Source organism: Zophobas morio, unplaced genomic scaffold (assembly GCF_036711695.1).
Source record: "Zophobas morio isolate AGI-343-1 ecotype UQ-CSIRO unplaced genomic scaffold, CSIRO_AGI_Zmor_V1 ptg000044l, whole genome shotgun sequence".
In the NCBI taxonomy this organism is placed as follows: domain Eukaryota; kingdom Metazoa; phylum Arthropoda; class Insecta; order Coleoptera; family Tenebrionidae; genus Zophobas; species Zophobas morio.
In genome coordinates, this window is record NW_026972149.1 from 755,236 (window position 1) to 768,939 (window position 13,704).

General features: G+C 36.7%; 1 protein-coding gene across 1 annotated transcript in view; it reads right to left on the bottom strand.

The window, feature by feature from the left end:
* Positions 1 to 1,332: 1,332 nt before the first annotated feature.
* Cadps (Calcium-dependent secretion activator) overlaps positions 1,333 to 13,704 on the bottom strand; it is a 37,787-nt gene continuing 25,415 nt past the window's right edge. The window contains 17 exon segments of the mRNA XM_064072250.1: positions 1,333 to 3,151; positions 3,198 to 3,328; positions 3,381 to 3,602; positions 3,649 to 4,163; positions 4,166 to 4,306; positions 4,356 to 4,512; positions 5,001 to 5,177; positions 7,191 to 7,303; positions 7,359 to 7,546; positions 8,366 to 8,467; positions 8,535 to 8,722; positions 8,776 to 8,912; positions 9,096 to 9,284; positions 9,355 to 9,375; positions 9,430 to 9,712; positions 11,257 to 11,523; positions 12,165 to 12,494. Coding sequence (XP_063928320.1) covers positions 2,953 to 3,151; positions 3,198 to 3,328; positions 3,381 to 3,602; positions 3,649 to 4,163; positions 4,166 to 4,306; positions 4,356 to 4,512; positions 5,001 to 5,177; positions 7,191 to 7,303; positions 7,359 to 7,546; positions 8,366 to 8,467; positions 8,535 to 8,722; positions 8,776 to 8,912; positions 9,096 to 9,284; positions 9,355 to 9,375; positions 9,430 to 9,712; positions 11,257 to 11,523; positions 12,165 to 12,494 — 3,360 coding nt within the window. The 3' untranslated portion in view covers positions 1,333 to 2,952.

A 13,704-nucleotide genomic window follows, 5' to 3' on the forward strand; every position in this document is an offset into this window, starting at 1 on the left:
ATGCACGAATAAGTGGGAGGTGCCTCACGATCCTGTTATTCAAAATGTCGGACAAAATAAGAATGACGTCAGTAATTTTTAATCTGGCCCTAATGGCGCATACAAAAATAGGTAAGATGGCCGTCTGTGAAATAGGCCATCATGCCGAGGAAAACACGTCATGACAACAAAAGCTTCAAAGTTTATGGACGAAAGTGAAGGCATAGGTAGATTTCAATGGATCAATAAGTCCATAATTAGGTGTTTTAGAGGAAATGAAAATTATTGTCCAGGACAAACAACAAATATAAAATAGGCATTATCGATTTTTCCCGAACTCCTGAAAATCGCTGCACGTATCTAGATATAAAAAACGGGGAACCTATATTTTCGTATTCTACGATCTGTAACTAATGTGTACATACTCATTTCTGGTTTTATAAATGTTCCAATCGTAACTTATTCACATGTCAAGGTCGCTGTGCTATAGTACTTATTTAAAAATATTTATTAACATGTGGTAATTACTAATTATATAGTCCAGCCAGGAAGAAAAAAAATGCCGTTCCTCTACCTAGAAAAAAAAATATCTGGTCGAGCCGCCGTCGTTATTTTTCTCTCCGATGTTATGAAATTCTGGCGTATAAAACCCTCACCCCTCTTTCATTTCTAGAAGTGTTTATCGAGTCATAAAAAAGCAAAAAGCTGAAACGTAAATTACATTTAATCTTAATGTCAAACAAGGACTCGGAACAAAATAAGCAGTCGGGATAATGCCTTGGCAACGTGCGTTAGAAAAGGAGAATTGCAATCTCGATGAGAGAATTAAACAGAAAGATTTACGCATGTTTACAAACAAATCAGTGTTTACCTAAATCACCAGAATCTGTGTGGCTTCCAAAACACAAGTTGGGTGTTTGAGTGCTGGTGAATAATTTATTTAGTGGTTTCTTCGAAAGTTGTGTATCTGTTTTCCAGTATTGAAAAACGTAGCAGATGGTATGAATCAATATATAATCATTTTACGTAAGTACCTACTCATCTAAAAATAATTTTTTAATGTTGTTGTCGCTATTAAGGGCGTTGGTGCAGTAAGAATAGTGTGATGTGCAGTATGTAATTGCTACACAATTAGTAAACAAGTGGTTGCTGATTGTATAATTAATTATTAAGTAGATTTGAAATTGTCTAACCTACAGTTGACAAAACTGACTCCGACAGGTTGTGCTAGGAGAGAGGGAGCGTCTTAAATGCGTATAATGTTCGTGGTAATTTTAATTGACTATATGACTGTGTTTAAGTATTATGTCGGTGTTGCTTGAGAAGAGGTAATTGTAATAAAAAAAGTACAAGTATCTTTTAAAACAATTTATTTACCATCAGTAAGTACAAGTTAGTTAAACATAACAATATTATCTAGCCTATAAATAATTATTCATATAGGCTTCAAAATTTTAGCATCCTTTGGTTTGTTGACATCACAGGCCCAACATTCATTTACAAATCAGTGCTAAGAATTGCCATGACCGTTTTAAAACAAAACGAAAAAGATTGGTCGCTTTTCATAGGCAGATATAGGGGAAGTAGATTAGAATGTAGGGTGTTTTGTGGTGTACAAAAACAAAAAACGAGTTACTATGAAATTCAGTTACTCTCTATTTTAAAATTGAGTTATCCTACTATAAGTATAGTATTTGATGTTCATGAAAAGGCAGATAAAGTAATTATGAAATACGAACATCTGTATTTCTATATACACTTATATGGAAATATTTTTAAACTTTAAAGTTTTTAACAACCAATTGGATATACCTTTTTATTTATTATATAGCGAAGTGATGAAGAGTTATTAATTTAAGACTATATCGTCACCTATTCACATTTATCAAAAATTACGCTTCAAAATTTTTGATAGCTATACTACGATATACGAATTATAAATTTGTACTTGTCAATGTTTTCTGATGAAAGAGCTACAGAGAATTTTTAAAAATATTAGCAGCAGCATGCAGTTTTACGATGAAAAATTTCAATTAGTTATCGTTGTTATTTTAATCAGTTTATTCTAAAATTAACTGAACAACATAGTAACTTACAATTGTGGATATACAGGCTCTCATAACTGTAACTTTACAAACCGATGCCAGCACATAAAGCAAATACATAGTTAAAAACAAAAACATTTTCAGTATCCAACATGTCTACAACAATACGTTCCTAAGATATGCGCAATGCTATTTATAGCAAATGTGCTTTAAGATACTGAAAACGTCATTAATTTGCATTTTTACACTACACTTGCCAACTGCACTGGACTCGTCTTGATTTAATGCAAGAGCTAATTCTATATATTAATAACACTTCAACCAACAAATTTGATCGTAACTTTTTAAAATAGAAAAAATAGAAGCTTACATATTTGATATGTAATAAAAATTTATTTAATTTTAGTAAACATCAAGTAATGTGTCATGTAACAGACTGAATATTTATACACTACGATCTAGCACAATATATACAAAATTTCTTACATAACATGTGTGACGTGTTGTAACAAATGTTGATCGAATAAAAAGGAATCATTTTGGTCGAGTCCAGTGCGATGGCATTGTTTATATTTATTGTACCAATTCGCATGGTGTGTTCCTGAAGGCTTAATGTTATAGGTAGTGCCAGAATGGCACCAATACATTTGAAACTAAATTAGTTATAACTATATAGTGGTAGCAAATCAAGAATATATAGTGAATATTATTGGGTATTTTCGAACAAGATTATTGGTAAAGAACGTATAGTATATAGTCAACAAATGTCAACACACGGTACAAAAGTTTACTAAAATTGCTTTGAAATTATTTCAAGTACCTAAATTCATTATTAAGAGTTAAAAACGGACCATCACAATATCAGGCCAGTGCCAGCATTCACGTAACTCATGTGAGAAAATATAAGCTATAATAAAAATTTGCTCATTTAAAACCAGCTGCTTGCACCACCACCAAATTTTGTACTTATTCCTCCTAATCCCTTCCCAAAAATATTGCCAACTCGTCCCGCCACCATGTTTCCAATATTCGAAACGTAATTCCCATCTTCCCCGCTTAAACTCTCCATTATCGTAACCTTCGTTTTGCTCCTGTTGTCCGCGTCTTCATCTAAACCTTCCGATCCCCTACACCGAAAAAGTGATGAATTTTACCATACCTTCTTCAACTTACCCTTCTGCTTGTCCCATCGTAAGAACACATGTAGCTTCCTCCGTTTGCATTCTCTGAGCTATTGTTTGATAAGCTTTGGAATTTAGTTTATCTTCCATGACGCCTTGAAGTTCAAAGTCTGAGTAGATTTTCTGAAAAAGACTTTGCAAAAAGGATTCGCTTGGTTGAACGAGGTTTACTTACCTTCACAATATGGGCAAGGCACGTACATTGGTATGGATGCAAAGTGTGATCCAACCGTTCTGATAACCAGTTGCAAAGCATGTTGATTTGACTGGTGTACCACTGTTCGAAGAAATTTAGAATCCAGAGTTCATCCGTTACTTTACCTCTTATTTGGTCCATGCAGTTACGTGTGAAGTTTACGTAACCCTGACCCATATCCTTCCCGGAACCGGAAACGTTCTACGAGATTTAAAATAACTCTTGTTCTCCTAGATTTTTAACTCACCGTGAAACTTAAAATCGATCCAATCAAGCTCCCTTCGTCATAACGTGAAAGCTTAGACAAGGTCGCTTCCAAAACCGACATTAATTTGCTGATCATCCCTTGATTCATGTTTGCCAAGGTCTTGTCAATTTGGTCGTCGATTTTCGTGTGGTATTGATGGACATCGATACCGTCGACCGCGCACAATTTGAAAGATTGGTTTTTGGCGTCCAAAATAACATTGACCATCGCACACATTTCGGATGGGATTATGTAATCCGTCGAGATGAAGGTAACGGATTTTTTCAGCCACTGTTGGAAGGCGGTTTCGGTCCTTTGAATGCAGGATTCGATCATATCGCACGCCATGAGTTTGAGACGCTGCTCTAGATGCTGGCGGAACTCCGCGTCGGGCCAGTGAAGGTCTCGGATGAAGGACTGAAGGGCGTCTAGTTTCCAGAATAGGTCTTCGGACGTTGCACAACCGTTACTACAACCACAAACTAGAAAAGCGTTTACTCGAAAGGAAACATTTACCCTTTGATTTCCCAGCGTTCCTTCTCGAAGCCCTTATGAATGGATTGGGCTATCGAGGATTCCATTAGATCCACGTAACGCACCACAAGAGGAGCAAACGTGTCCCGGAGGTGTTGATGGAAGCGTCCATTTTTTAAATTGTCTGAAAGAAATGCTCTGGTTGAGTTGGAATGGTTGATGTTGATACTTACCGTCAGTTCTGAGATAATCGTTAAGTATTTGAAAAAGCGGGAATGAGTCCCAGGTGTCTGCGGGTTGTTCGGCTAAAACCCGATCCATGTCGACAGCAAACAAGGACCAAAATATTTCAGCGTGTTCTACTAGTAAATCACTGAACCACGCAAAGGCCTGTGTGGAAAAACAACAAATCATTTACTGGTTCCGGCTTGCGCAAATCCAAATTTGGAAAAGTCCCTGGAAGTTAAGAAATCGACAACCATGCATCGATCAGGCGCTGACTGAGATACACAACACCAACAGCGGAAACGAGGTAAGTCAGAAACAGGGACACACTGACAAGCAGCAGCAAAATTTTGACTTGGCAATAGCACACGGGGATTCTGTTTGTTTGGAATGTAGAGTAGTGACAGATCGTGTTAGTCAGTCGGCACCTGTTAGTTGTATCAGCAGTTTTCTATTGTTTTGTATTGACTGTTAGTATAGTGTCTATAGAAAGCTGTTGACGCATGTTCTTCCCGCAAGGTCCAACATCAATTTCCTCGGGGAAAACTAGATCTTTGTTTTCAACGAAACGCACCGTCCAGGACCAACGAACCAGTTGAGTCCTGCACGGCGATACCTACTGAGAATTAGAAAGAGATAGAAGATGTACGTGCCGTGGGGTCTGGTGGGGTGTAAGTGGCATGCTGAGGCATGCAATAGCGGAACACAGAGTTTTGCTGCTTGGCATCACGGCCCTGAGTGCCGGGAGCACCCGGAGCGGCCGAACTAGCGTTCGTGCCCGCCGAGGCTGCGGCTTGTGGCGACGGTTGCCGGTCTGCCTTGCGCAGTTGCTACATATACACAGAATTACACACAACATTAAATACATTGGTACAAATAGGTTTTCATCAACACAGCTTGGTCTAGGGACAAGGGACATATATTGGACTTGTCACTACACCAAACAAGCTGTACAGATACATCACATAGATCAGCATTTCTCAAGGACGCACGCGGTCTACAAAAAATCTAGTCAGGTCACACAGTCATTACAGAGAAGTACATAAGATCGTTACAAAAAAATCAACTGCGTTACTATTCATTGCTACATCTTGTATACAGTATCTTTGTCTCGGCATATTTTAAAAGTTTTCAAAAATTTTACTGGAAGTTGCATGCTACTAGTTTTCGAAAATTAAAAAAAAAAAATAAAACATTTAAAAACACGTTATCCAAATGTTTTAGTTTATAATATTTCTAAGAAAATTTTTTCATTGAACAATTTTCACTTTCGATGAAACACCCTGTAAAAACTAGGTGCTTTAGATGTTTTACAGATACAAGATTAATTGTATTTACGTTAACAAAAATTGCCTTAAACCTTTGATGTAATTAATGGTATCCCCAGCTGCCACCAACAATTTATAGCTTTGGAAATTTCATTCTACCCTATAAAATTTTATTGACAATAACGAGACGGACAGTAGTACACTGGTAAGAAATATTTATGGCGCACACTAGTTCACCCGAATTTGTCGGAGAACATTTAGCAGGTAGTTGTACTCGTAAAATAATGGTCATTTTCGTTCGTGAGTAACGATGGTCCCTGTCCGAACCCGGATTCCTACGCTGTTTTCTAACATTTGGGGATTACCGGCACGCGACAACTTGAAGTTGTAAATATCTCTTGCTATTGAATTACTGTCCGTCTCGTTATGGCCAATAAAATTTTATAGGGTAGAATGAAATTTCCAAAACTATATATATTTCCATTCCGTGAATGTCGTGTTATGCTGTCAAGGTGTTTTAAGGTCCAAGATTAAATGTAATAACGACATCCAAACATACTCTTATTTGAGTCAAATTTACGTCATTTACTCTGAAATTTTTATATAAAGTTGATAAGACAGAATTGTCAACCGAATCTACGAGAAATCCTGCTTTTACAACAATATTTGAGATTCAAGTTAAAATGATCGTGCAGAATATGTAGTACTTAGTGGAAATGTTTTAAATAAATTTAACAAACTTTTAAGACTTTAAAAATGTTTGGACTATTTCATTATGATTGCATAAAATTTTATTAGTACGAATAAAACGTTGATTTTACTGGGGAATGTATATATTTTTTCAAGTTTCGGAACAATTCGAAATTGGATTAATAATTTTAATTGTCGTTTCTTCGTTTCAAGCAAAGCGGCGAAACTATCTGTATAGATTGTATGAATGACTTGGTTCGAAAATAACCCAACCTGATTTGTAATTCAGCATTGGCATTTTGCATGATTTTGCATAATTTAGGGTGCAAATTTGCATTAACCACTCGGCATTAGCATAATTTTAATACGCTAAAGAAATCAGGAAGAAGAAAAAGAAAGAGATTTATAAAAAGTAAACGATGGAAATCTATTTCAAAACGGGTATCTTTAGAGTTTTATTCTTTGAATAAATGCAAATTTATTATAACCTCTATGTTTATCAAAAATTTAATTTTAATATTAATAGCACGAATTTCGCAGTAAATCGAGAAAAACTGTTATCTTATGCGTGGTTACATGGAGTAAGTATTTAATGAGAAACACTGTTTAATTAATTTCGTTTATCACCAATACATATGAAATCGAATCTTTTTGATGTAACCCGTTGGAAACATCAAAAAAATTTAACAGTCATTTTGACGCCGTAACAAATTGCAATCGTCGGCTCCGAAAGTCTTAAAACTCCGCACGAGCTTGCCAGCCGGGCAATCAATAAGACTATCGATTTTCAACTTTAAACTAATAAGCAACCAGCCAGAGATTGCAAAATGGAACTGAATTCTCTGTTTTGTTTTCCGTCTGAAAATAGAACGATAATATACATACCTCGGCGTAATGTTCCTCATTTTGTTGCAGTAAGTCAACACATAATTCAGCTAAGTGAATTAAATCATCTAATTTTTTGCTGGGTGGCACCATGGTTTCCCCTCGTAAGTCTTCTGCATTATCATTAAAATAATTTATCGACCGGGACGGAGAAAGAACAAAACCTACCTTCTATTTTAGCTTCTGACGATAATCTAGTGTAGTTGAGTAACGCAGCAGTTTCTAGACACTTCTTGATCATCCCGCGTACTTCTTCAGGAGGCACTGGTGTAACGATATCTTTCATTAGAACCCTTTCCAATAATGAAAGGGTGGCTTTTAAGGCGCCCTCTGGTCTCCCAAAAGGAAAGCAATACCTGCAACACAATTCCGATTTTCTCAAATTTGGTTCGCTACAGATGGAAACACTTATGCTAATAGAAAAAAATCTACAAACTGTACAACAAAATGCAAAAATTGAAGTGACGGGGTCTGAGCAGGGTATTACTATATTGAAGTTCTACTAAGATCCCGTTTTGGTTTTTTTTAGAACAACAATCATGCCTAGTAGTTGAACATTTTCAGAAATAACGATGTTAGATTTTGATGTAGTGATTTTGATTTGAGTGCGTTATTTCTGCAAGTGTCGAACCAATACAACAAGGTGTACGTGTGTCGGGTTAGATGTGTGTTAAAAGTAGACGAAATTTGAATTTAGGCATCGAACTTTTGGTGCTTTGGTGAAAGAAATTGAAATTTTGCTGCCAATTGCATTAGAAGTGGCTTTGGCCTTAATCGGAGAAAAAAGTTGTCAAAGCAAGTAAAAGTTTTGAGATTTTTTCTTGGAAGAAAGTCGAACTAATGTCAGCTACGTAAAAATCGTCATGCATTTGAAAATTCATTGTATCTAAATTCAAAAGAATTAGAAGCTAGCACTATTCAATAACCATGTCGTGAACTATTTACAAAATTGACCTACAATAAAACGGTATGCTAAGTCCTGTTACTTACTGTTACCTCTGTACATAAAATTTCGTTTAAATTTCGTAAATTTAAATATCTGTAAATAATGGTAAAGAAATGCAAAAAAAACAATATGGAAATTTGTTGCGTCCTTGATTCCCTTGTCGTCCTTAGTGTTAATGTGTTTTTTGTCGTGTTTGTAGCTATTCCATACGTATCTGAATGATCTTTACCTGAAATTGGTAATTTGGTTTTCTAATAAAACTCGTAATCGTTCCTTAACATCTTGAAATTTTTCTTTCTCTTCGTGGGTGACGCTGCCAACGCCGTCGGGTCTAAAGTCATTGCTAGAGTTACCAATTAATCGATGTACTTTCTAAGCCCTAGAGAGAGTCTACAAACCTGTTTCCATGTACGTGGCTTGCGCAGAACGCAAAACTATAGTGTATAAGTGTAGGGTCAATCATAACATTTTTTTCTGCCCTATCTAATAAGTCGGATAAATAACATAAATGTCTGTAACATCCCCGCACTCCATATCTCGCGCAATATTCGTCCAAAACGAACACTTGGCCGGGACTAAACCACCCCTGCAACAATCAAATTTTACATCCCCATCTTGCCTTTTTCACGACATTACTACCAAAGAACAGTACGGGTCGTTGAGTCGGTATTCTAATGTGAGGTTTTGCAGAAGTTTGAACAGAGAAGCGTGGTCAAACTGACAAGGATCTGCCGATATGAAGTCCTCCATTCCGTGTTTTCGTGCGCGATCAGCGTCTACCGAAATAATCATGCAAATTAGACCGACCGACAGAATTCAACAGCGACCAAAATTCATCCCACCTGGAAAATAATCGCAATTTCGTTTCTTTTAAAACCCCTCTTGGCGCCAAAACTGACTGGGATAGTCGAAGCAAAAAAATTATCTTCCAAGGGGACGCTAATTTTTGTCGCACCTACCTCCTTGTATTTTAGATATCGTCGAATTTTTATCTTGCAGCGTTAAGGGCGGCGTGGGTTTGTGGCTTTGCCCGGTCGCGCGGTACATTGCCATCACCCACAAATGGCATTCGTTTTCGTCATCGCTCGCGAAAATAATGCTATCGCCCTCTCTAACAGCGTTAAAAAAATATCGCCCACCTTCCAAATCTGTAAAACGCGCCTTCAGCACATCGCAGCTCTTGCAAGATAAGAGAAAAGGGAGGAAACTTACGCTTACCCATTCCGACCATTAAGTTCGCTTAAAAATACCAAATCGATGAACGAAAAGTACGCCAAAATGAACAAAACTTACCACTTGAAGCTTCGATGTAATCCACCGTGTAACCGTCCAACTGCATCATTTCGGATGGTTCCGACTTTTTCTCTTTGTAACTGCACATCGCGAATGTGTATTGAGATACTTGTACCAAGACGTAATATCGTTTTTTCCACTTTTTCCAAACGTTTTTCCCCAAAGCATACAGATAACCGCAATGTTTCATGTTCAAAGGTTTGTCCATTCTACACGCTATTCTAATCCGCAAATCTTGATCAGGCAGGTTTTTAGGTACGGTCATTTTGTGCCATTCCGGTACCTATATTAGTTCAGGCCATTATACAAACCGGTCTCAGCTCGAAAAGCTCACGTTCACACTATTTTAACAATTTCTAGAACACTTGGGTTCGTAAACTTTGCATCTGGGTGTGGCCTTTTCCCTACGGAAAAAACTCCACACAAACATTCGTGCCGACTCTTTAAACTCTAACGAAATTGTCATGAAAATGGTGTAAACAGTTCTATTTCGAGCAGAAATCTTGAACCATCAATCACAGCTACCAACATTCGGACTAAATTGTTTTGGGATCTGACGAGGTGGTTCCTAGTGTAGGTTGGTATGGTGAGTGTCGTCAGTTGTTATCCAAAATCTGACCTGTCTACGTACCTAAGAACTACAACACACCCGATTTTCCCAAAAAGTGTGATATTGTGTGTCTACAATGATATAGATACACTTAAGCCCACGCACCTTACACTCCTACGAAAAGCAGCACACAACATTTTCAAAACCTTTCTTGTAATCCATAGTGGTGCATACGTTTGTAACCAGTATACTTAACTACCTGTTATTGCCATGACAAATTAATCTCGTTATTTGATTTATAGTGTATAATTCTTAACACACATTTTATGTCAATGTTAATTTTGATGGTGACATTTACCTGATATATGAATGAGTTTATAGAGAAAATTCTGAATGCGCGGTGTAAAAATGTTGAAATCCCATAATCTACCGTGACGATCCCCCTTCTGAAATGGACTTTACCTTAATTAACAAAATTAAAATCTCGAGTTGCTTTGGCTGTAGGCGTTTTCCTTTGTGTCGTAATTTTCCGTACGTATAACGTTAAAAATAGCTAAAATGTTTTAAAGAATAATGTCATGTAATAATTCTGTGTAAGTTTTATGAAGATCTTTGTGAAACGTGAATTTCTTTGTACATTTTATTTTTCATCTCAAGGAAAGTAAATATTTTTCGTTAAAGGTTTCTCTTTTGATGTATTATTAATTAAATTTTTTGTGTATTATAGAAAAGATGGACGAACCTGAAGCGAAAAGTACAGTCAATCCTAAACAAATGTCAAGGTTACTGGTATTGATGTTTGTACAAACACGGATAAAATCTGTGAATGGATTAAGTTCGTAAAAATAAACATCTAAAAGGAGACTCATTGAAAAATGTATTTTTGTGTATATCGTGAAACTTTTAGAAGTATACAGTTTTATTTAATCGTTTGTCTGCGTATATGTGTGTGTGGTTGCGTGAGTGACATTATTGTCCGTCGTGTATCATTTATTTTGCTATCGACCCCGAACTGCCATTTGTTTCCGCAAAATGGGCTTATTTGAATGAAATTAGTTTCGCTGCAACCATCAATACAACATGGCGCTTTGGAATGAGTTCTATTATGTGCGGTATTGTGCATACGGTTTGATTGAACCCCAGACAACGACATCTCTTTGCTTTTCATATGCAAATATTTGGATAATTTATTTGAAGGTGAGCTTAAGTGTTCCATCGTGCATTCGTGGTTCAGCTACACATCTCGAACGAAAATTCCGATATGCTGGTTTTCATACCTTTGATGAAAGAGGCGTCGGTTTGAGAGAGACTTTTCCCAGTTCTTTGTCTTCGAGAGCAAGCATTCCAGGATTTTCTGTGTACAGTTTTACTTTGACAATCGGCAAGGGATGTGTGGTGCAAAAGTCGCCTTGCGTGTCCCACATGGGTTTGGAGGCTTCGGCTTGATCAGTTTGTAACTTTTCTCCGTTTTCTACTTCCATTGTGCAATACACAATTCGATTGGGCGCTAGAGATTTTAAACCTTTTACTTCCATTACTACTACCTAAAATAGCGACTCTAGAGAACCTGATTTGGAAGCCTCGGGGCTAAGACAATTATTATGGCGCACACTGACTGCTATATTGCGTAGGATTGCAGGGATAACTTAGCAGAATCAACTTGTCCAATGACTAGATCGAGTGCTTAAGCTATCGAACATACTCATTATTATCATTATTACTGATCTCAGATGATGGGTTAGGCATGAAGGGATGTTGCTCGCTTAGAATCACAGTTCTACTCCTACAAAGACAACGAGGGACTCATTTTGGGTAGCCGTATCGAAGATTCCTTGTATATTAACCGTTTAATAAACATCGGTGCTCGAGAAAACCGATTTAATAAAAGCGAAACAGGTATATAGAAGCTTGTATTTGCAGCAATCTAAACGTCAGTTGTTTTTGTAGAAGTAGCACTCAGTAAACTGTGATCGAAAGGTCGCGAAGTGTAGACTAAGTCAATAAAATCTGAAACAAGTGCAGGGGATCTCGAAGTGGCATAAGAACTAAAAGCGTCTTAATAATACGTGAGACGAGGGCTGTCAAAGAAATTGAAAGAGAATATAGAGCGCGGATCGGAGAGAATGAAATAATATGGTTGAGGTAATAGCTGCGAATGATACTCGAGAAATTTAAATGAAATTACCTCTAATTGAAAAGTTAGCACAACATCAAGTTTTGTCAGTTGCGTATCACTGTCAGCTGAATCTCCTTCTAATTTTGCTAAAGATCCTTGCGATCTAAAAGAAGTAACATAATTCATCAAAAGATGCTTCACATTATACGGATTATTATGGTTATGCAACCTGTGATTATAGCGTTTTAGTTTTTGCAAGCCATATTTAGAGTCCATCGATCCTTTTGAAACTGGGAGAGATTCGAGATTCGCCATCAATAAATTTATTGATGACTTTAATTCCTCTATGTACAATGACTCCATTTCTTTCAGAACAAATTTCGGCATTAACTTCCGGTTCTAGAATCCAGTCGCCAGTTTTAACATCTACAAATCTAAATAGAAAGACAACATGACCAATTTTCGCGTTTTATCGATCCCGAACAAATTACGAACTTCCTTGCGAATAGAAACAGATTTAGACATTCCGACAACTCCAACAAAAATTCATTTCCTTCCAAAGTTAGAACGCGCTAAACGAGGCCGTGACGTATTCATCTTTTTTGTTTGTAACTCGTAGGCTGAATTTCTTGTGCTGAAAACACAACTCGGGTAAAGTGTTATTAATTATCTGTTTCTGATGACTTGTATGGTGTAATATTAAAAACGGTATTCGATTGTACTTAGTACTCGAATCGAATTAATCCAATAGTTTTTATACACTTATATTAATTTACATTCCATTAGGAAACCACTCATAAGTGGGTAAAAGAAAGAAACAATGACCATTAGCTCTTGACATTTTCCAGAAATAAACGTATAAGCTGGAAAGAAAACGTCTGTTTTGAAGATGATCGTGAATTTCCCAGTTACCTTACTTATATTTATCAAGCAAAAATAGACTTGTTTACACACGATTTCTTTGCTTTCAAATCAATCGTGAATATAAACACCACAACTTCTAACGCACGCACCGCATTCGATAACAATGAATGTATTTTTATCTTTTATTTGAATGAATTCGAATCGAGAACGTCCCTAAGAACTTCACTCTCTTTGAGTATTTTTCTTGTCTTTGAGCATTACTAGTGTGTTCTGCATACAATTGTAAGCATTTACGGTGCTTATTAGCGACTCTTGTTTGTCAATAAGAATGTATATTTTTAGACAGACACTCGAAGAAGAATTCAGTTTACAAGTAACTCACTCGATGCTTACTTTTTGTCGTTACGTAAATAGAACGGACAGTTGCTCCTGCGATAACAAAGAACTTGTTTTAGGATCGCCATCAAAACAAAGTTTACGTTGGCCAACTTTCAAATTGTAAATTATATAACTCCACTAATTAGTCGTACGTTAAAATTCGTTATTTGATAGAATTAATATACACAGATTTCTCTAAATATCTAATATGTGAGCGTTTCTGGCCCGGCGCATCCGCCATTTTTCTAACAAGAAGAAACCATTTTCACAATGTGAACTCATTCGCATTGATTTTCGCGATATATAAACTTATTTTTAGCTAAAGAGTTAAGAGTTCATAACTCGATATCAACCGTCGCCGTCGCAT